Source organism: Pseudophryne corroboree, chromosome 2, assembly GCF_028390025.1.
Source record: "Pseudophryne corroboree isolate aPseCor3 chromosome 2, aPseCor3.hap2, whole genome shotgun sequence".
Lineage (NCBI taxonomy): Eukaryota > Metazoa > Chordata > Amphibia > Anura > Myobatrachidae > Pseudophryne > Pseudophryne corroboree.
The window spans coordinates 672,378,449-672,401,737 of record NC_086445.1 but is presented as its reverse complement, the minus strand read 5'-3'; the positions used below and the strand labels follow the sequence as shown (position 1 = coordinate 672,401,737).

Genomic DNA, 23,289 nt, shown 5'->3' with positions numbered 1-23,289 from the left:
GGGCGCCCTGGGCAGCAATGATAGTACCTTATTCTGGCTAAAAATACATCACATATAGCCCCTGGGGGCTATATGGATGTATTTAACCCCTGCCAGGTCTCAGAAAAACGGGAGAAGAAGCCCGCCGAAAAGGGGGCGGGGCCTATTCTCCTCAGCACACAGCGCCATTTTCCCTCACAGAAATGCTGGTGGGAAGGCTCCCAGGCTCTCCCCTGCACTGCACTACAGAAACAGGGTTAAAACAGAGAGGGGGGGCACTTATTTGGCGATATGTATATATATATATATTAAAATGCTATAAGGGAAAAACACTTATATAAAGGTTGTCCCTGTATAATTATAGCGTTTTTGGTGTGTGCTGGCAAACTCTCCCTCTGTCTCCCCAAAGGGCTAGTGGGGTCCTGTCCTCTATCAGAGCATTCCCTGGGTGTGTGCTGTGTGTCGGTACGTGTGTGTCGACATGTATGAGGACGATGTTGGTGAGGAGGCGGAGCAATTGCCTGAAATGGTGATGTCACTCTCTAGGGAGTCGACACCGGAATGGATGGCTTATTTAAGGAATTACGTGATAATGTCAACACGCTGCAAGGTCGATTGACGACCTGAGACGGCCGGCAAACAAATTAGTACCTGTCCAGGCGTCTCAAACACCGTCAGGGGCTGTAAAACGCTCATTTACCTCAGTCGGTCGACACAGACACGGACACTGACTCCAGTGTCGACGGTGAAGAAACAAACGTATTTTCCTTTAGGGCCACACGTTACATGTTAAGGGCAATGAAGGAGGTGTTACATATTTCTGATACTACAAGTACCACAAGAAGGGTATTATGTGGGGTGTGAAAAAACTACCTGTAGTTTTTCCTGAATCAGATAAATTAAATGAAGTGTGTGATGATGCGTGGGTTTCCCCCGATAGAAAATTATTGGCGGTATACCCTTTCCCGCCAGAAGTTAGGGCGCGTTGGGAAACACCCTTTAGGGTGGATAAGGCGCTCACACGCTTATCAAAACAAGTGGCGGTACCGTCTCCAGATAGGGCCGCCCTCAAGGAGCCAGCTGAGAGGCTGGAAAATATCCTAAAAAGGTATATACACACATACTGGTGTTATACTGCGACCAGCGATCGCCTCAGCCTGGATGTGCAGCGCTGGGGTGGCTTGGTCGGATTCCCTGACTGAAAATATTGATACCCTTGACAGGGACAGTATTTTATTGACTATAGAGCATTTAAAGGATGCATTTCTATATATGCGAGATGCACAGAGGGATATTTGCACTCTGGCATCAAGAGTAAGTGCGATGTCCATATCTGCCAGAAGATGTTTATGGACACGACAGTGGTCAGGTGATGCAGATTCCAAACGGCACATGGAAGTATTGCCGTATAAAGGGGAGGAGTTATTTGGGGTCGGTCCATCGGACCTGGTGGCCTCGGCAACAGCTGGAAAATCCACCTTTTTTACCCCAAATCACATCTCAGCAGAAAAAGACACCGTCTTTTCAGCCTCAGTCCTTTCGTCCCCATAAGGGCAAGCGGGCAAAAGGCCAGTCATATCTGCCCAGGGATAGAGGAAAGGGAAGAAGACTGCAGCAGGCAGCCCATTCCCAGGAACAGAAGCCCTCCACAGCTTCTGCCAAGTCCTCAGCATGACGCTGGGGCCGTACAAGCGGACTCAAGTGCGGTGGGGGGTCGTCTCAAGATTTTCAGCGCGTAGTGGGCTCACTCGCAAGTGGACCCCTGGATCCTACAAGTAGTATCGCAGGGGTACAGACTGGAAATTCGAGACGTCTCCCCCTCGCAGGCTCCTGATGTCTGCTTTACCAACGTCTTCCTCCGACAGGGAGGCAGTATTGGAAACAATTCACAAGCTGTATTCCCAGCAGGTGATAATCAAAGTACCCCTCCTACAACAAGGAAAGGGGTATTATTCCACACTATATTGTGGTACTGAAGCCAGACGGCTCGGTGAGACCTATTCTAAATGGGAAATCTTTGAACACTTACATACAAAGGTTCAAATCAAGATGGAGTCACTCAGAGCAGTGATAGCGAACCAGGAAGAAGGGGACTATATGGTGTCCCTGGACATCAAGGATGCTTACCTCCATGTCCCAAATTGCCCTTCTCACCAAGGGTACCTCAGGTTCGTGGTACGGAACTGTCACTATCAGTTTCAGACGCTGCCGTTTGGATTGTCCACGGCACCCCGGGTCTTTACCAAAGTAATGGCCAAAATGATGATTCTTCTTCAAAGAAAAGGCGTCTTAATTATCCCTTACTTGGACGATCTCCTGATAAGGGCAAGGTCCAGAGAACAGTTGGAAGTCGGAGTAGCACTATCTCAAGTAGTTCTACGACAGCACGGGTGGATTCTAAATATCCAAAATCACAGCCGTTTCCGACGACACGTCTGCTGTTCCAAGGGATGGTTCTGGACACAGTCCAGAAAAAGGTGTTTCTCCCGGAGGAGAAAGCCAGGGAGTTATCCGAGCTAGTCAGGAACCTCCTAAAACCAGGAAAAGTGTCAGTGCATCATTGCACAAGAGTCCTGGGAAAAATGGTGGCTTATTACGAAGCGATTCCATTCGGCAGATTCCACGCAAGAACTTTTCAGTGGGATCTGCTGGACAAATGGTCCGGATCGCATTTTCAGATGCATCAGCGGATAACCCTATCTCCAAGGACAAGGGTGTCTCTCCTGTGGTGGTTACAGAGTGCTCATCTTCTAGAGGGCCGCAGATTCGGCATTCAGGATTGGATGCTGGTGACCACGGAGGCCAGCCTGAGAGGCTGGGGAGCAGTCACACAGGGAAAAAATTTCCAGGGAGTGTGATCAAGTCTGGAGATTTTTCTCCACATAAATATACTGGAGCTAAGGGCAATTTACAATGCTCTAAGCTTAGCAAGACCTCTGCTTCAAGGTCAGCCGGTATTGATCCAGTGGGACAACATCACGGCAGTCGCCCACGTAAACAGACAGGGCGGCACAAGAAGTAGGAGGGCAATGGCAGAAACTGCAAGGATTTTTCGCTGGGCGGAAAATCATGTGATAGCACTGTCAGCAGTGTTCATTCCGGGAGTGGACAACTGGGAAGCAGACTTCCTCAGCAGGCACAACCTCCACCCGGGAGAGTGGGGACTTCATCGGGAAGTCTTCCACATGATTGTGAACCATTGGAAAAGACCAAAGGTGGACATGATGGCGTCCCGCCTGAACAAAAAACTGGACAAGTATTGCGCCAGGTCAAAAGACCCTCAGGCAATAGCTGTGGACGTTTCTGGTAACACCGTGGGTGTACCAGTCGGTGTATGTCTTCCCTCCTCTGCTTCTCATACCCAAGGTATTGAGAATTATAAGACGTAGAGGAGTAAGAACTATACTCGTGGCTCCGGATTGGCCAAGAAGGACTTGGTACCCGGAACTTCAAGAGATGCTCACAGAGGACTCATGGCCTCTGCCGCTAAGAAGGGACTTGCTTCAGCAAGTACCATGTCTGTTCCAAGACTTACCGCGGCTGCGCTTGACGGCATGGCGGTTGAACGCCGGATCCTAAGGGAAAAAGGCATTCCGGAAGAGGTCATTCCTACCCTGGTCAAAGCCAGGAAGGAGGTGACCGCACAACATTATCACCACATGTGGCGAAAATATGTTGCGTGGTGTGAGGCCAGGAAGGCCCCATGAAGAAATTTCAACTCGGTCGTTTCCTGCATTTCCTGCAAACAGGAGTGTCTATGGGCCTCAAATTGGGGTCCATTAAGGTTCAAATTTCGGCCCTGTCGATTTTCTTCCAGAAAGAATTGGCTTCAGTTCCTGAAGTCCAGAAGTTTGTCAAGGGAGTACTGCATATACAACCCCCTTTTGTGCCTCCAGTGGCACTGTGGGATCTCAACGTAGTTCTGGGATTCCTAAAATCACATTGGTTTAAACCGCTCAAATCTGTGGATTTGAAATATCTCACAGGGAAAGTGACCATGCTGTTGGCCCTGGCCTCGGCCAGGCGAGTGTAAGAATTGGCGGCGTTTGTCTCAAAAAAGCCCATATCTGATTGTCCATTCGGACAGGGCAGAGCTGCGGACTCATCCCCAGTTTCTCCCTAAGGTGGTGTCAGTGTTTCACCTGAACCAGCTTATTGTGGTACCTGCGGCTACTAGGGACTTGGAGGACTCCAAGTTGCTAGATGTTGTCAGGGCCCTGAAAATATAGTTTCCAGGACGGCTGGAGTCAGGAAAACTGACTTGCTGTTATCCTGTATGCACCCAACAAACTGGGTGCTCTTGCTTCTAAGCAGACGATTGCTAGTTGGATGTGTAGTACAATTCAGCTTGCACATTCTGTGGCAGGCCTGCCACAGCCAAAATATGTAAATGCCCATTCCACAAGGAAGGTGGGCTCATCTTGGGCGGCTGCCCGAGGGGTCTCGGCTTTACAACTTTGCCGAGCTGATACTTGGTCAGGGGCACACCCTGACTGAGGAGGACCTGGAGTTCTCTCATTCGGTGCTGCAGAGTCATCCGCACTCTCCCGCCCGTTTTGGAGCTTTGGTATAATCCCCATGGTCCTGACGGAGTCCCCAGCATCCACTTAGGACGTTAGAGAAAATAAGAATTTACTTACCGATAATTCTATTTCTCGTAGTCCGTAGTGGATGCTGGGCGCCCATCCCAAGTGCGGATTGTCTGCAATATTTGTACATAGTTATTGTTACAAAAATCGGGTTATTATTGTTGTGAGCCATCTTTTCAGAGGCTCCGCTGTTATCATGCTGTTAACTGGGTTCAGATCACAGGTTGTACAGTGTGATTGGTGTGGCTGGTATGAGTCTTACCCGGGATTCAAAATCCTTCCTTATTGTGTACTCTCGTCCGGGCACAGTATCCTAACTGAGGCTTGGAGGAGGGTCATAGGGGGAGGAGCCAGTGCACACCACCTGATCCTAAAGCTTTTACTTTTGTGCCCTGTCTCCTGCGGAGCCGCTAATCCCCATGGTCCTGACGGAGTCCCCAGCATCCACTACGGACTACGAGAAATAGAATTATCGGTAAGTAAATTCTTATTTTTTCTCTCATCAATCCATAGGGGACACAGGCTGCACTATGGGTATAGGCTGTGCAAGAGGACTGGGCACCAAACAGTTAAACTTAAAATCCCAGCAGCCCAGCGTCCTTCACCTTTATACCCCAACCTCGGGTCACTAGATTTTCGTTTGGTGCCTGCAGGAGTAGGTACATTTTGGTTTTGACAGAGTAGCAGTGCTAGGTGTCCTTGGGACTCCAACACAGCCACTCCATCAACCCAACACTGGTGGACGCAGCACTGGAGAGTGGTTTGGCGTCTTCGGCTGGACTCCATTGGAGGCACACAGGAGATCCAAAACCACATCTGGAACCTAAAGGGGACCAGGTAAGGCAGCCTCCTGCTAGCAGGAAGCCATGTTATAGCTGCTGTTACAGCTGGTGCAGGAGACCTCTGGCGGTGCTGAGAGGTGCTCACAGCCACCACTAGGAAAGCAGGTAGCGGGCTGTTCTCTTCATTTCCATGAGGTTGATTGTTAGTAAATGGGAGGTAGGCTCTCCCCGTTAGCTTCTTCCCTGACGCTTTGGCGTTTTCCCTCAAGCAGGCATCCCACCTTCGGGTTGTCACTTCCCACTCTCCCATCCCTCAGAGAGACACTGGGCGCCCATCTACAGTGCCTGCTACAGATAATCCCTGGAGAGTTAGCATGTGCTCCTGTCTCCTTGTTTACCTTACCTACAGTGGTACTCTGCTCCTTCCTTCCAATAAGGATTGGACAGTTGAGCTGCCCATTAATGTGTTTTCTGTATTGAAAGTTCTGACGTGCCTGTTTATTGTATAGAAGTTCTTTATTTGTCTATCCTCTTATCAAACGCAGCACGCCACACACCACTAACGCTGCCTGAAGGTGAGCAGAGAGGTGAGTACCAACCGGGGGCCCGCTAGGGGTGTCCCCCAGCTCTTGGTGCGGTGCAACGCGGCGGCGGATGGGACCCGCCACGGGGAGACCCGCTTTAGCCCCACTGCGCAGAGCTGGCAGTGTTTGTGCAAAACTAACTAGTATGTGTGTTTCTATTACGTCCTAGAGGATGCTGGGGTCCACATTAGTACCATGAGGTATAGACGGGTCCACTAGGAGCCACTGGCACTTTGAGAGTGTGGCTTCTCCCTCTATGCCCCTCCTACCAGACTCCGTTTAGAAAATGTGCCCGGAGGAGCTGGTCACAGCTAGGGGAGCTCCATAGGAGTTCTTTTAGTTTTTTTAGTTTTTTTTTTTAGAGTTTAAGCACAGGGAGGCTGCTGGCAAAAGCCTCCCTGCTTTGAGGGACTAAGGGGGGGAGTAGTGTCCGCCCTGCAGGGTCTAAACCGCTATCTCCGCTGACAGGACAATGAGCTCCTGAGGGGATCGAACGTTTGTCGCCACAGTGGATCGCTCACCCCAGCAGCATGCCGCCACCCCCTTACAGAGCCAGAAGACTTCAGTGGCGAGTTAGTCACCGGTCCCACTGGCAAGCGGGGAGCCATTGTGAAGATGGTGGCAACAGGGTATGGAGCGCAGTACTAACTGCGCTCCGGGGCTCAGCGGTACATGTTGCGATGCTGTGAGGGGCGCCCTGAGCCAGTGCCTACACTGTCCAGCAAGCCTGTCAGGGTCCCAGGATCGCTGCCAGCACATTTCCTCAGGCCAGTATAAACTACAGGAGAGCGGGAAGCAGCGCCATGAAAGGGGTCGGAGCTTTTCCTCAGAGCGGACCCAGCAGCAGTCCCTCCAGAATCAACTCCAGCTATCTTGTACGGTACCAGGGGGTTGTAGAAGGGGGGGCTATATATGTGTACTGTGTATCCTGTTAAGGTGCACAGTAGGTGCTGGGTAGGGGCTTCCCTATATCTTGAAGCGCTGTGCGTGGGTTGGCTCCAATCTGTGTCTCTCTCTTGGCATTCTTAGGGGGGAAACTCTGTCTGCCCTTTTCCTTTGTGTGTGTGTGTGTGTGTGTGTGTGGAGTGTTTGTTTGTCTTCATAAATCCATGTACTGGGACTCTGTGTCATATGCTGCAGAGGATAATTCCTCTCAGATTGATCCCATTCCATGTAATCAGGATTGCAGTGTTTTAGCGCAAGTCCCTGCAAGGGAGCCAGAGTGGTTAGCCTCTCTTAACGGTATGAGTTCTCAGATTTCTACTAGGGTTGCACAGAAAGAGACTGCAACTCAGGTTTTACAGAACTCGTTGGCAGTTTGGTCCGGTTCTATTCCGTCAGGGCCCCCTAACGTACACGCTCAAAAACGTGCTCTTGCCCAGATTATGCAAGATGACACGGATACCGACTCTGACACAGCAGACAGTGATGGGGATGTGCTGCGGGGGGGCGGCATCTCTTGCAAAAGGGGTGCAGTTGATGATTGAGGCCATTAGAGATGTGTTGAATATTGCTGACACAACACCTGAGCAGATTGAGGAGGTTTACTTCACTGACAATAAGGAAGCCTCGCTAACCTTCCCTGCGTCTAAAGAATTAAACGCTATATTTGAAAAATCCTGGGAAAACCCGGAAAAAAAATTCCAGGTCCCTAGAAAGATTCTGGTTGCTTTTCCTTTTCCTGAGGAGGATAGGAAAAAATGGGAAAACCCACCCATAGTTGACGCATCTGTTTCCAGACTCAAAAAAGGTGGTTTTACCTGTTCCAAGATCTACCGCATTAAATGCTAATTGCAAAATTGACACTACGCTCAAATCCATATACACTGCTTCAGGGGCGATATTACGTCCTACTATTGACTGTGCATGGATTTCTAAAGCTATAGTAAAGTGGTCAGGCACGCTACTTGAAGATTCGGATACAATGGATAAAAGTGACGTTGAATTGTTTTTACGTAACATACAGGATTCTGCAGGATTTATGGTGGAATCCATGAAAGACCTGAGTTCGATGGCTGCAGGGATATCTTACATGTCTGTCTCAGCTCGTAGAGGACTTTGGCTGCGCCAGTGGTCTGCCGACGCGAAATCCAGGAGAGGTGTGGAAACCCTACCCCACACAGGTCAGGCTCTCTTTGGGTAAGCGGGTAAGTCACCTTTTCTTCCATCAGCTGCGCCTGCTACGAAGAAACCTTTTTCTTCAGCTGCGTCACAAATCTAGAAAAACCAAGCCATCCAACACCTTCTTTAGAGGAGGTCGGACAAAATCCAAAAAAACCTGCTACTGCGGTTTCCCAGGACCAGAAACCTGCTTCAGGTACATAAAAATCCTCAGCATGACGGTGGACCGCGCGGCCTGGAGGTTGGGCCGAGGCTCGGATAATTCAGCCACGTCTGGTCTGGACCCCTGGGTACAGGATATTGTGTCCCAGGGGTACAGACAGGAGTTTCAAGATCTCCCACCTCACCGATTCTTCAAATCAGGTTTGCCAGGTTCGCTGGTAGACAGGGCTGTCCTACAGGAAGCCATCCAAAAGTTGGTAGAGTTACAGGTCATTGTACCAGTTCCACCTCATCTGCAAAACAAAGGTTACTATTCGAACCTTTTCGTGGTACCGAAACCGGATGGTTCGGTCAGGTCCATCTTGAACTTGAAATCGCTAAACCCATTTCTGAGAGGGTTCAAGTTCAAAATGGAGACTCTGAGGGCTGTGATCTCAGGTCTGGAGGAGGGGGAATTCCTGGTATCCCTGGATATCAAGGATGCGTACCTTCACATTCCGATTTGGCCGCCGCATCAGGCTTTTCTCCGATTCGCACTGTTAGACAGTCATTTTCAATTCCAGTCACTGCCATTCGGCCTCTCCACGGCACCGAGGGTGTTCACAAAGGTGATGGCGGAGTTGGTGGTTCTCCTCCGCAGACAGGGGGTGAACATAATCCCATATCTGGACGATCTGCTAATTAAGGCATCGTCCAGGGAGACCATATTACAGTCCATTGTTCTCACGACTCATCTGCTCGGGGAACACGGTTAGATCCTGAATCTTCAAAAATCACATTTGGAGCCGACCAGGAGGTTGTCCTTTCTGGGAATGGTCCTCGACATGGAAGTGCAGAGGGTGTTTTTTCCGGAGGAGAAAGCGTTGGTGATACAAACAATGGTCCGGGATGTCCTGAAGCCAGCCCGGGTTTCGGTTTATCAGTGCATTTGCCTTCTGGGGAAGATGGTGGCCTCTTATGAGTCTCTACAGTACGGAAGGTTTCATGCTCGGCCCTTCCAACTGGATCTTCTGGACAAGTGGTCGGGATGTCATCTACACATGCACCAGAGAATACATCTGTCGCCAAATGCCAGGATTTCATTCCTCTGGGGCGCAGTCACTCAGGGGGAACCTTCCAAGGAAGGTGGTCAAGTTTGGAATCCGGCCTACCAATAAACATGCTGGAACTAAGAGCCGTCTACAGCGGTCTTCTCCAAGCGGCCCATCTTCTGCGAGATAAGCCATTCAAGTGCAGCCGGTCGGACAATGTAACGACAGTGGCTTACATAAACCGGCAGGGCGGAACGAAGAGGCTGCAATGTCAGAGGTAAAAAGAATCATCCTCTGGGCAGAAAAACACGCGTTAGCGCTGTCAGCAGTCTTCATTCCGGGAGTAGACTGCTTGGAAGCGGACTTCCTCAGCAGACACGATTTCCATCCAGGAGAGTGGAGACTCCATCTGGATGTGTTCACAGAGGTGACAGATCTTTGGGGTGTACCTCAAATAGACATGATGGCCTCTCGTCTCAACAAGAAGCTTTGGCGGTATTGCTCCAGGTTGAGGGACCCGCAAGCCATGGCGGTGGACGCCCTGGTGACTCTGTGGGTGTTCCGGTCGGTGTACGTGTTTTCCTCCACATCCACTCATTCCAAGAGTTCTAAAACTCATAAGTAGAACAAGAGTTCAGGCGATACTCATTGCTCCGGAACGGCCAAGAAGGGCTTTGTGCGCTGAACTTCTGGATCTACTGCAAGAAGAGCTGAGGCTTCTTCCTCTTCGGGAGGACCTGCTGCAGCAGGGTCCGCTCGCTTATCAAGACTTACCGCGGCTACGTTTGACGGCATGGAGCTTGAACGCCAGATATTAGCTCGGAAGGGCATTCCGAACAAGGTTATACCTTCCCTGATACAGGCTAGGAAAGGAGTAACGTCTAAACATTACCATCGTATTTGAAAAAAATATGTCTGTTGGTGTGAGTCCAAGAAGTTTTCTACGGTGGAGATTCAACTGGGACGGTTTCTCCTCTTCCTGCAGGCAGTTGTGGATATGGGCCTGAGGATGGGATCCGTCAAGGTCCAGATTTCAGCCCTATCCATTTTCTTCCAGAAACAATTGGCTTCTCTCCCAGAGGTTTAGACCTTTTTGAAAGGGGTTCTGCACATCCAGTCTCCCTTTGTGCCGCCTACTGCACCATGGGATCTTTATGTGGTGCTGCAGTTCCTCCAATCGGATTGGTTCGAGCCTCTACAGGCGGTTGAGGTCAAGTTTGTCACATGGAGGCTGTCACTTTGTTGGCCTTAGCTTCTGCTAGACGTGTGTCGGAGCTTGGGGCTTTGTCTTGTAAGAGCCCCTACTTGATCTTCCATGAAGATAGAGCTGAGCTCCGGACACGTCAGCAGTTCTTTCCGAAGGTTGTGTCGGCATTTCATATCAACCAACCTATTGTGGTGCCAGCTGCTACTGACTCCTCAATTTCATCAAAGTCTTTGGATGTTGTAAGGGCTCTGAAAATCTATGTGAAGAGGGCTGCTTGTCATAGAAAATCGGACTCTGTCCTGTATGATCCCAAGAAAATTGGGTGTCCTGCTTCTAAGCAGACGATCTCTCGCTGGATCAGGTTCACTATCCAGCATGCTTATTCTTCGGCTGGATTGCCGCGTCCTACGTCTGTTAAGACCCACTCTACTCGTAAGGTGGGTTCATCCTAAGCAGCTGCCCCGGGGTATCTCTGCTTTACAGCTTTGCCGAGCGGCTACTTGGTCGGGGTCGAACACGTTTTCAATGTAGTCCATAAAGGATGCTGGGCGCCTGCCCAGCGCTTCGTGATCCTGCAGTGGTTACTTTGGAGGTCATTCCGAGTTGATCGCTAGCTGAATTTGTTTGCAGCGCAGCGATCAGGCAAAAAAAAGGCAGTTCTACTCATACGTATGCGGCGCAATGCGCACACGCGTCGTTCAAGCACAACGAAAGATGTAGTTTTGCACAAGGTCTAGCGAAGCATTTCAGTCGCACTGATGGCCGCAGAATGATTGACATGAAGTGTGCATTCCTGGGTGTCAACTGACCGTTTTCAGGAAGTGTTCGGAAAAACGCAGGCGTGCTAGGAAAAACGCTGGCGTGGCTGGGTGAACGCTGGGCGGGTTTGTGATGTCAAAACAGGAACTGAACAGTCTGAAGTTATCGCAAGCGCTTAGTAGGTTTTGAGCTACTCTGAAACTACACAAAAAAACTTTGTAGCCGCTCTGCGATACATTCATTCGCGCTTCTGCTAAGCTAAAATACACTCCCAGTGGGCGGCGTCATAGCGTTTGCACGGCTGCTAAAAACTGCTAGCTAGCGAACAACTCGGAATGACCACCTTTGTTCAGTACTGCTTCGTTCTTGGTTTAGTACTGTTTTGTTACTTGGCTAAGTAATATTGTTCAGCGTTTGTTGCTGATGTTTCAAGCTAGTTATTTTGGTTTGCCTTGTATGTGTGAGCTGGTGTGAATCTCGACCCTATCTGTAAAATCCCTCTCTCATAGTTGTCCGTCTCCTCGGGCACAGTTTCTAGACTGTGTCTGGTAGGAGGGGCATAGAGGGAGGAGCCAGCCCACACTAGTAAACTCTTAAAGTGCCAGTGGCTCCTAGTGGACCCGTCTGTACCCCATGGTACGAATGTGGACCCCAGCATCCTCTACGGACTACGAGAAAAGGATTTACCGGTAGGTAATTAAAATCCTATTTTTGTGCACTGTGGGATACTTTGCCAGTATAAACATATATCAGCGGCTCCGGCGCCATTATAGGGGGCGGGGCTTGTTCAGTGCGTGACTCGCGAGATTTTGGCGCCTTCCTCTGCATAAGCAGCAGCAGCTAGGACCTCCAGAGATCCGGGAGTCACTGGAAACTGGGACAGGGGTGTACTAGCAGGGGGAGAGCCGCTCTTGTACACAATTGAGTGTCTTTAAGAGGACACACAATCCGGGTTACTGGTATATAAATTTATTTCAGCTTGCAGTTGTTACTACAAGCAGGGGTGTGCTGTCCTTCTCTCACCCTGAGTCCCCATCGCATACGCAGTGAGGCAGGCTTGCTATACTGTGAGTTTTGTATTTTTGTGTGAGTGTTGTTCACTGTCATTATGGTTAAACACGCTGTATGCAAAGTTTGTCATATCAGATTCTCCCCTCCTACCACTGGGTCCCTATCGTGACCATTACAGTCAGTCTTCTCAGGTCAGTGAGGAGAATGGGGGGGAGGGTCAGGAGCCTTCTTCGCTTGGTGACATTAAGACTATGATGTCATACATGTCATCACAACTTGATGCAAATAAGTAAACAACACTACAACTGCAACAGGCGGTTGCAGACCCTGCAGCAAAGGCTGATGACAGACATCCTTCCCTCCATAGTTCAGAGCCATTTAAGCGTGGGCTGCCTGCTTTTCTAGCAGATGAGGAGGATATTCTGGAAGAGGGGAAGGAATTAGAACCTGATATAGAAGAATCCACTCCTGCAGAGGGTACTGAACTCCTTGTTCTTGCTATCAGGGATGTACTAAAGGTCCCTTTAGAAGAGGCTGCTTCTACGCAGTCGGTTTTTTTTTGGGCAGAAAAGAGTTAACATCACCTTCACCGATACTCCAGAATTAGATGAGGTTTTAAACAAGCTTGGAAAAATCCTGATAAAAGATATCGGGTTACTAGAAAGTTTTTACATTCTTTCCCATTCTCACCAGATGATAGAAATTTGGGGAAGAACCCCCAGCTGTTGATGGTTTTTGTCTCCCGCCTCTCTAAGAAGGCAGTGTTACCGGCCCCTGGGTCTTTTCAACTTAAAGACCCTGGGGGTAGAAAAATAGAGACTATGCTATAATCTATTTACATAGCAGATGGCGTATCACAAAGACCGGTGATAGCGGGTTGCTGGATGTCGCATGCCATTCACACCTGGGCTACTCAGCTTCAAGAGGGCCTTGCGGGGGATATGCCCCTGGTCACTACGGTGGCCCTCATTAGGCACATTCAGGATACTGCACGTATACTGTGTGACTCTCTCTCAAGGAAATAAGTTCTATTAATACTAGAACTACTACCATGGCAGTGTCTGCACGCAGGGCCTTGTGGTTGTGTCAGTGGATTGCTGATGCAGAATCCAAGCTCAGTGTAGAGTCTCCCCTTTTCTCTTACGTCCTAGTGGATGCTGGGGTCCATATTAGTACCATGGGGTATAGACTGGTCCAACAGGAGCCATGGGCACTTTAAGGCTTTAATAGTGTGGGCTGGCTGCTCCCTCTATGCCCCTCCTACCAGACTCAGTTTAGAAAATGTGCCTGGAGGAGCCAGTCACAGCTAGGGGAGCTCCTAGACCTTTTTTTTTTTTTTTTTTTTAAGACAAATTAGTCACAGGGAGGCTGCTGGCAACAGCCTCCCTGCTTCGTGGGACTTAGGGGGGGTGGGTGTCCAACCCTCTGAGGTTAATGGCCACTATCTCCGCTGCCAGGACACTAAGCTCCTGAGGGTGATTATCGTTATTCCCCCCAGGCGACCGCTCACTCCCGCAGCATGCCGCCACCCCCTAACAGAGCCAGAAGATCACAGTGGTGAGTGTGGTACCGGCGACCCGACAAGCGGGGAACCGGTGTAAATGGCGGCATCAGGGTTTGTAGCGCAGTACTAACACTGCGCTCCGGAAGGCTCAGCGGTGCGGCGCTGTGAGGGTGCGCCCTGGGCCAGCGTCGATACCCTTTAAACTGGTCACGCAGGCTAGCAGGGACTACGGTTGCTCTGCTAGCACTATTACCTCAGGCCAGTATAAAGATTTTAAATGTGCGGGAAGACCCCCCATGTTCAAGGGGCAGAACTTCTCCTCAGAGCAGACCCAGCAGCTCACCAGCGCCATTTTCTCCCTGCAGAGCCACACACTAAGACGCTGACAGGGAGCGCTGACCCTCCACGACTCCAGTTATCCTATGCGGTACCAGGGGGTGGTAGAAGGGAGATGGTGGCTGTCTATTACTGTGTAGTTCTATTAAGGGTACACAGTCAGCACCAGGCAGTTATTTTATACCTGTCTACTGGGGCGCTGCGTGTGCTGGCTCTAAGCTCTGTGTTTCTCTGAAGGTACTTGGAGGGAAACTGTGTCTGACATTTTCGTGTGTGCGTGTGTGTGTGTGTGTGTGTGTGTGTGTGTGTGTGTGTGTGCATAATTCTCACATAACCATGTCCAGGGACTCTGTGTCTTGTGCAGCAGAGTATGTATCTTCTACAGAGGAATCCATTCCATGTACACAGGAATGTAATATTTTGTCTCAACCTTCCGACTCCAAGCCCCAGTGGGTAGCTTCTATTAAGGGAATGATATCCAACATTTCTACTATGATTGCACATTATAAGATTGAATCACAGATTTTAAAACAATCTGTGGAGGTTTTGTCTGGTTCTGTCCCCACTACCTCAAAATCCCCTGATGTATGCCCGAAGAAGCGTGCACTTGCTCATATGCAGGTCGACATGGACACCGACACTGACACGGCAGACGGTGATGCGGATATGGGAAGGGGGAGGGGTTGAGGCTTCCCTGGCAAGAGGGGTGCAACTCAGATTGATGCTATTAGGGATGTGTTACCTTACTTTACAGACAATAAGAAAGCTTCCCTAACCTTCCCTGCGTCTAAGGAATTAAGCGCATTGTTTGAAAACTCCGGGGAAAATCCAGAGAAAAATTCCAGATCTCAAAGAGGGTTCTTGTGGCTTTTCCTTTTCCTGAGGATGATAGGAAAAAGCGGGAAACCCCGCCTATAGTTGACGCCTCTGTATCTAGACTGTCCAAAAGGGTGGTTTTACCTGTCCCTGGGTCTACTGCTTTGAAAGAACCGTCTGACTGCAAAATTGAAATTACTCTCAAATCCATATACACTGCTTCAGGAGTGGCGTTAAGGCCCACTATTGCTTGTGCATGGATTTCTAAAGCCATAGTAAAGTGGTCAGGCACATTACTAGAGAACTTAGATTCTATGGATAGAAGTGACATTGAATTGTTTTTACGTAACATACAGGATTCTGCGGGTTTCATGGTGGAGGCCATGAAGGACCTGGGTAATCTGACTGCAAGGACATCGTCCATGGCTGTCTCAGCATGCAGGGGACTCTGGCTACACCAGGGGTCTGCAGACGCGGAATCCAGGAGAAGTGTGGAGAACCTACCCTTCACAGGTCAGGCTCTATTCGGGGAAGCATTGGATGAGTGGATCTCCACGGCTACCGCTGGTAAGTCAACCTTTCTTCTCTCAGCCGACGAAGAAACATTTTTCTGCATCCTCTGTGCAGACCTTTCGGTCTGCAAAAGCTAAAAAGTCCAAGACTCCTAGTACTTTCTTCAGAGGTGGCCGACCAATATCTAAGAGACCGGCACCTGCAGTTTCCCAGGACCAGAAACCTGCCTCTCTGTCCTCAAAATCTTCAGCATGACGGTAGACCTCCCTGCCTGGAGAACGGGCAGGTGGGAGCGAGGCTCAGACGTGTCAGTCACGTCTAGGTGTCGTCCGGTCTGGATCACTGGGTACAGGATATTGTGTCCCAGGGGTACAAACTGGAGTTTCAAGAGCTCCCACCCCACAGGCTCTTCAAATCAGGCCTGCCAGCTTTGCTGACTGAAAGGGCTATCCTTCAGGAAGCCATTAAAAAATTGGAAAGGTCAGATGTAATTGTTCCAGTTCCACCTCATCTGGTAAACCTGGGTTACTATTCAAACCTGTTTGTGGTACTGAAACCGGATGGTTCGGGCAAGCCCATTTTGAACCTAAAGTCGCTAAACCCTTATCTGAGGGAATTTAAGTTCAAAATGGAGTCTCTGAGAGCGGTGGTCTCAGGGCTTGAGGAGGGAGAGTTTCTGGTATCCTTGGACATCAAGATGCGTACCTCCACATTCCGATTTGGCCACCACACCAGGCTTATCTCAGATTTGTGCTGTTGGACTCTCACTATCAGTTCCAGGCACTGCCGTTCGGCCTCTCCACAGAACTGAGGGTGTTCACCAAGGTAATGGCAGAGATGATGATTCTCCTCCGCAGGCAGGGGGTGAATGTAATTCCTTATCTGGACGATCTGCTGATAAAGGCATCTTCCAGGGAAAAGTGGTTGCAGTCCATTGTTCTCACGACCCGACTGCTCTGGGAACATGGTGGACCCTGAATCTTCCAAAATCAAATTTTCGTACCGACAAGAAAATTGTCTTTCCTGGGGATGATCCTTGATACGGAAGTGCAGAGGGTATTTCTACCGGTGGAAAAGGCGTTGGTGATCCAAACTATGGTCCGGGATGTCTTGAAGCCTACCCGGGTATCTGTTCATTCTGAGGAAGGTGGTTGCCTCCTACGAGGCTCTTCAGTACAGAAGATTTCATGCACGGCCCTTCAAACTGGATTTCTTGGACAAGTGACGGGATCTCCTCTGCACATGTACCAGAGGATACGCCTGTCGCCAAAAGCTAGGATTTCACTCCTGTGGTGGCTACAATTGCCTCACCTTCTAGAGGGCCACATATTCGGGATTCAGAACTGGATCCTTCTAACCACGGATGCAAGTCTAAGAGGTTGGGGCGCAGTCACCCAAGGGGAGACCTTCAAGGAAGGTGGTCAAGTCTGGAATCCATTCTTCCAATCATCATTCTGGAGCTAAGGGCCGTGTACAACGTTTTTCTACAAGCAGCACATCTTCTACAAGATCTGGTCATTCAGGTGGAGTCGGACAATGTAACGACGGTGGCCTACATAAACCGACAGGGCGGAACGAAGAGCAGAGCTGCAATGTCAGAGGTAAAAAGAATAATCCTCTGGGCAGAAAGGCACGCGTTGGCGCTATCAGCAATCTCGACACGGAAGTGCAGAGGGTGTTTCTTCCGGAGGAGAAAGCGTTGGTGATAAAAACAATGGTCCGGGATGTCCTGAAGCCAGCCCGGGTGTCGGTTCATTAGTGCATTCGCCTTCTGGGGAAGATGGTGGCCTCTTACGAGGCTCTGCAGTATGGGAGGTTTCATGCTCGGCGCTTCCAACTGGATCTTCTGGACAAGTGGTCGGGATCTCATCCACACATGCGCCAGAGAATACATCTGTCGCCAAAGGCCAGGATTTCACTCCTCTGGTGGCTACACTTACCTCACCTTCTGGAGGGACGCAGGTTCGGGATCAGGACTGGATCCTTCTAACCACGGATGCAAGTCTCCGGGGGCTAGGACGCAGTCACTCAAGGGGAGACCTTCCAAGGAAGGTAGTCAAGTCTGGAGGCCAGCCTACCAATAAACATTCTGGAACTAAGAAACGTCTACAACGGTCTTCTCCAAGCGGCCCTTCTTCTGCGAGACCTTGCCATTCAGGTGCAGTCGGACAATGTAACGACAGTAGCTTACATAAATTGACAAGGCGGAACGAAGAGCAGAGCTGCAATGTCAGAGGTAACAAGAAACATCCTCTGGGCAGAAAAACACGCGTTGGCATTGTCTACTCCCGGAATGAAGATAGTTGATAACTTGGAAGCGGACTTCCTCAGCAGACACGATCTCCATCCAGGGGAGTGGGGACTCCATCCGGAGGTGTTCAGGGAGATTGTGGTTCTTGCTTTTTCGCAATCTGACGTTTCGCTGACGGAGGCCTCCTTGGATGTGGTGTGTGCCCTCCCCATTTATGTTAACAGGACAAGTGACCTCTATAAGTCTGAGTAACTCTTTGTCCTTTGTGACTTTCACAAACAGGTGGGCTGACCAGCTACAGTACTAAGCAGACATTGGCCTAGTGGCTCAGTTTGACTATCCGCCACTCTAGTCAGTAGCGGACCTTCCTGTCCCGACCATGGTGACCACTCATTCCACCCGGTCCATGGAATCTTCTTGGCGGCTCGGCATGGAACTTCGGCGGAGTAGCTTTGTAAGGCGGCCTTGTGGTATTCGGGCCATATGTTTCTTTGATTCTTTTCCTTTGACATCTTCGCTTCTGCTGATGCGGCCTTTGGGCGAAAGGTACTCAATGCAGCTCAGGAGCATCTCCTCCCTTAGGGGATTAGCTTGGAGATGTCCCATAGTTCAGCCTTGTTCCTTATGAATTGATGGAGAACAGGAGATTTATGTTCTTACTCGTTGAATCATTTTCTTCAAGATCCATAAGGGAAGACACCCTGATGCACCTGGCTTGCGGGGTCTGTTTTTCTTGGCTTTCCCTGTCCACCAGTGTAAAGTGCAAAGTGATAGAACAAGCCAACCTAGGTTGGAAAGGGCGCTGTAGGTGTGATTCCAATTAGAGAGTGCAGCAGCTGCCTGTATAGGATAGTTACACCTATATAGAAAAACCAAACTGAAATACAACAACAATAAGGCTGCGCTTAGAGAGATGAATTGTCTGGATAACAAAGTAAAAATTATTAGACTTAAAATCTGTCCATTGGACAATTAAAATGAGAATACACTGTGATAAATAACCTCTAATCACCTTTTAAACAACACATAAGCTTGTTCCAAATAAACCATAGGACCCTATATGCTTAGAACCAATTGAATCCTGGGGCTATAGCATAGTCCCTGGGCTGGAGAATTATGTCCCAACGCTGGAGGATTAGCAGTTCCAATATTGTATCATGAATTTAAGGAAAGTCCTCACCAGTAGTGCATTTTGATGAACAAAAGTCCAGTCTTTAGTTGTGGATGTGGTTCAAGTCGAGCAGGTTTTGGGGTCCAAGGTGGTCCAAGCTTGCGGTGATAAGTTGTGATGGGGTGATAAGGAGGCTCACCACTGACGCGTTTCACAGCTGCTGCTTTATCAAAGCAGCAGAAGCTGTGAAACGCGTCAGGTGCGAGCCTCCTTATCACCCCATCACAACTTATCACCGCAAGCTTGGACCACCTTGGACCCCAAAACCTGCTCGACTTGAACTGGACTTTTGTTCATCAAAACGCACTACTGGTGAGGACTTTCCTTAAATTCATGATGCAATATTGGAACTGCTAATCCTCCAGCGTTGGGACATAATTCTCCAGCCCAGGGACTATGCTATAGCCCCAGGATTCAATTGGTTCTAAGCATATAGGGTCCTATGGTTTATTTGGAACAAGCTTATGTGTTGTTTAAAAGGTGATTAGAGGCTATTTATCACAGTGTATTCTCATTTTAATTGTCCAATGGACAGATTTTAAGTCTAATAAATTTTACTTTGTTATCCAGACAATTCATCTCTCTAAGCGCAGCCTTATTGTTGTTGTATTTCTGTCCACCAGTGTATTTATCCTGAGTGTGTACCGGTTTTCCTTCATTTTTTTTTTTTTCTCCTGCCTTGGGCTTGTTCTCTAATCTGGAGACCTGAGACTGGGGGCATGGTATAGGGGTGAAGGACCCTGGGCTACTGGGATTTTAAGTTTTATTGTTTGGTGCCCAGTCTACCGGCACAGCCTATACACATAGTTCAGCCTTTGTACCCTATGGATCTCGAAGAAAAGGATTTAACAGGTAAGAACATAAATCTTTATTTATTTATTTAAGACTTTAATTAATAGGTATACAATAAACATAGAAATGTCATACAAATAGGGACAAATAGGATAACACATCCATTAATCAAAATAGGGTGTAGTCAATAGCACATAAAATGGATGGTATAGATAAATCAAAGGGCATTTAAGACTGGCCCAGCAAAACTGTTGAAAGATGTTCCAGGTGTTTTAGGATTGGTAAACACCAGGATGCGGAGTGGCAGTCCGCAGGAGGGGAGGCAACTAGGATAGAGAGGAGCGGGTAGATCCAGATGGGATGAGCCATGGCGGGGCAAATAATTAAACAAATGAGGGCTGGGATTGAAAATATTTTGTGAATAATGCTTGACATAAATGACATTTTGGAAACATGCAAAATCCTGAGAAGGCCGCTTCCTGTCTGTTGCGATTTGGCATGTGATTGTAAAAATATTTGAGGGATCAGCTTGGTTTGGAGACGATTGGCCCCAGGGATCTCAGTGGGGATGAGATAAAATCTAGGGGAAAATGGGATGGTAATACCAATAAGAGAGGTAACCAAGTTCCCGATATCTGACCAAAATGTGCGAAGCTTGTGACATTGTCACAATTTATGAGTAAATGTGCCTCCGACTTACAGTTCCTCCAGCAGCAGCTGGGTATACTAGGGTCCATCTTATGAAAACAGGTGGGAACATAGTACCATTGATAAAGTAATTTGTATGTATTTTCCTTAACATGCACACAAACTGAGCTAGAAGCTGCAGATTTTCTCACAGTTCTCCGCATACAAGATCTCCCCTAGGTCGTCTTCCCAGGCAAACTCATAAGCGTTCTTATGAAAAAGTGGTCTGCATCACAGAATAGAGCATGGAAACAAATCCCTTGGTTCAAGGCACAAATATTCACAGGTTTTGAGGGGACTAGTTTATTCACTGTTGTATAACAAGAAGTGTCGTAGGTGTAGGAATTGAAAGAAATTTTTGTGATAGTTATTAATTTTCTCTTAGTTCCGGGAATAAGGGGAAGGAAGAATCTTCTGGAATATTGTTTAAAAATGTAACACCCCTTTGCATCCAGGGTTTGTATGAAAGAAAGGAGAGATCCAGGGAGAGGTCTGGTTGTTAAACAAGGGTGTAATTGGGCTAGTAGAGGGTGGTAAACCGTATGCATGATTAGCAAATCCCTTGACTTGTCTTTTTTACACTTTTAGTGGCATCCTGTTCGACCAATCATTGCATCCATCTCCAGTGGCGTTGTTTCCATATGGGCACAAAACCAAGTGGTATGTGTTTTTTATCACTGTGTGTGTGTGTGTGCGTGTGTGTGTATCATTCATACCCATTTCACACCGCAAATATAACCCGGGATATTGCCGGGATCGAGCAGTCTAAAAGCACCACTTTTGAATATCCCGGGTCGAGTAACCCTGCATTTCTACCCGGTATAAAAGCAGTCTAAAACACGGGTTAGATACGGGTCATTGTGCACTCCGAAGTGCCAACCCGAGTTATTCAACCCTGCATTCATGAACAAGTGCTGATTGGCTGTTCTTTGTGTGCCTTATGTCAGCAGCCTGAGCCCTGCTACACAGGAGAGCATAAAGACAGAGACCAACAGAGAGCATTCACAATTAGAGCTGTTAAGAATTAGGGGTGAGGCAGAGATTGCTAGGCAGCTTTCTGCATACCTTCCAACTTATTAAAATTACAAGGAGAAACCTTTGTGCGTGCCCGAACAGGGGGTGTGGCCTATATGAAAGGGGCATGGCCTCACGGCAGAGCCGTGAGCGAGTGTCATGACCCGTTGTACCGTCACTGAGGGGGCATGCCCAGCGCTCTCTGACCTGCTGGCATGCCCCCTCTCCCTCTGTCACCTGTGAATAGACGCATGCACTCGGCCTCCCAACTGTCCTCCACCGTGAGACACTGCGGCCTGTAGGTGGGACAGCAGGACAGACGGGGGAAAAAATCAAACTGTCCCGCTAAAATTGGGACAGTTGGGAAGTATGTTACTGGAACAGTAATTGTGTATAAAAACATTTGCTCTGTCAGCCACGATTCCTGCAGTGCTGTGAGCTGTCCCCGCCCTCTCCTTTTGTACCCTTCTGACACCTCATCTTTCTGAGCCAAAAAAAAGTCCATTTAAAATGACATCCATGGTGTTTTAATTGCTGACCCAGGTTGAGTTAAAAGGAGCCAACCCTGCAATAACCCTGGTTTAAAATGTAAAAGGGTCGACCCTTGACCGACCTGGGATGGACCCGGATTCAAAATACCGGGTCGAAGTCGGGTTTGCAGTGTGAAAGGGCTATCAGTGACCATTAAATAAGTGCAGTGTTTTTTAATAGGTTGTTTTGTTCATTGCAAATTCATGACACACCATTCAAGAATTATGGAACTGAATTATTTGGCCAAGACCATTCTTTCTGGTTACTGTGGACATTCTTAAAGTTAACATCTTTACAACATAAATGAGAGACCATATTTCATGGGATGTATTACTTGGAGCAATTATTGCTTTTCTCATACATCCTAGAGGATGCTGGGGATGCTTCAAGAACCATGGGGTATAGACTGCATCCGCAGGAGACATGGGCACACTATAAGACTTGGAATGGGTGTGAACTGGCTCCTCCCTCTATGCCCCTCATACAGATTCCAGTTAGATTCTGTGATGATGTGAGACTGGATGCACACTGAGGAGCTCTCCAGAGTTTCTCAGAAAAATACTTTTATTAGGTTTTGATTTTCAGGGAGACCTGCTGGCAACAGGCTCCCTGCATCGTGGGACTGAGGGGAGATAAGCAGACCTACTTCTCTGAGTTCAAGGGCTCTGCTTCTTAGGCTACTGGACACCATTAGCTCCAGAGGGTTCGATCACTTGGTACGCCTAGCTGCTTGTTCCCGGAGCCGCGCCGTCACCCCCCTCACAGAGCCAGAAGACAGCAGCCGGGTGAGTATGAGAAGATCAGAAGACTTCAGTGACGGCAGAAGACTGCGTTTGAGGTACCGTGCAGCGGCCGCGCTCTCACACACAACTCGGGGCGCCCTGGGCAGCATGAACACCACAAACGCCACTGGCATAAGTGATAACAGTGCCTAGGCACTAGTTAAGGGGCCACCGCCAGTATAAAGATAAATTTAAGCGGGACTGAAGCGTGCCATGTAGTGGGCGGGGCTTAGACCACACAGCTCTGACCAGCGCCATTTTCTCTTCACAGAAGCTGCATAGATGCTAGCCCTGACCTCCACACTGCTGTACACGTAACAGGGTGCAAAATGGGGGGGCACAAGTGATTTGGTGCTAAATTATATATATAGAAAGCGCTAACAGGTCTGGGCAGTCTTTTTACTTGCTTCAGTACCGGGATAGGCGCTGGGTGTGAGCTGGCAGAACTCCCTCTGTGTCTCTCTTACAGGCTTTGTTGTGGGTCTGTCTCCTATAGCCCCAGTGTGGTTGTCGGTACGTTTGTGTCGACATGTCTGAGGCTCTTCCCAGGAGGAGGCTGGAGTGGGGACAGAAAATACTGTGAGAGTGGCCGTGTCGGCACCGCCGACGGATGACTGGGTGAATATGTTGAGTGTTTTAAACGCAAATGTGACTAGGTTGACTAAGA

General features: G+C 48.9%; 1 protein-coding gene across 6 annotated transcripts in view; it reads left to right on the top strand.

Moving 5' to 3' along the window:
- Positions 1–23,289, top strand: part of RBBP5 (RB binding protein 5, histone lysine methyltransferase complex subunit) — a 508,962-nt gene that overhangs the window by 284,210 nt on the left and 201,463 nt on the right. For all 6 annotated transcript variants that reach the window (XM_063955094.1, XM_063955092.1, XM_063955095.1 and 3 more), the window contains one exon: positions 20,884–20,955. In XM_063955094.1, the coding sequence (XP_063811164.1) occupies positions 20,884–20,955 (72 nt within the window). The remainder of the gene's footprint in view (positions 1–20,883; positions 20,956–23,289) is intronic.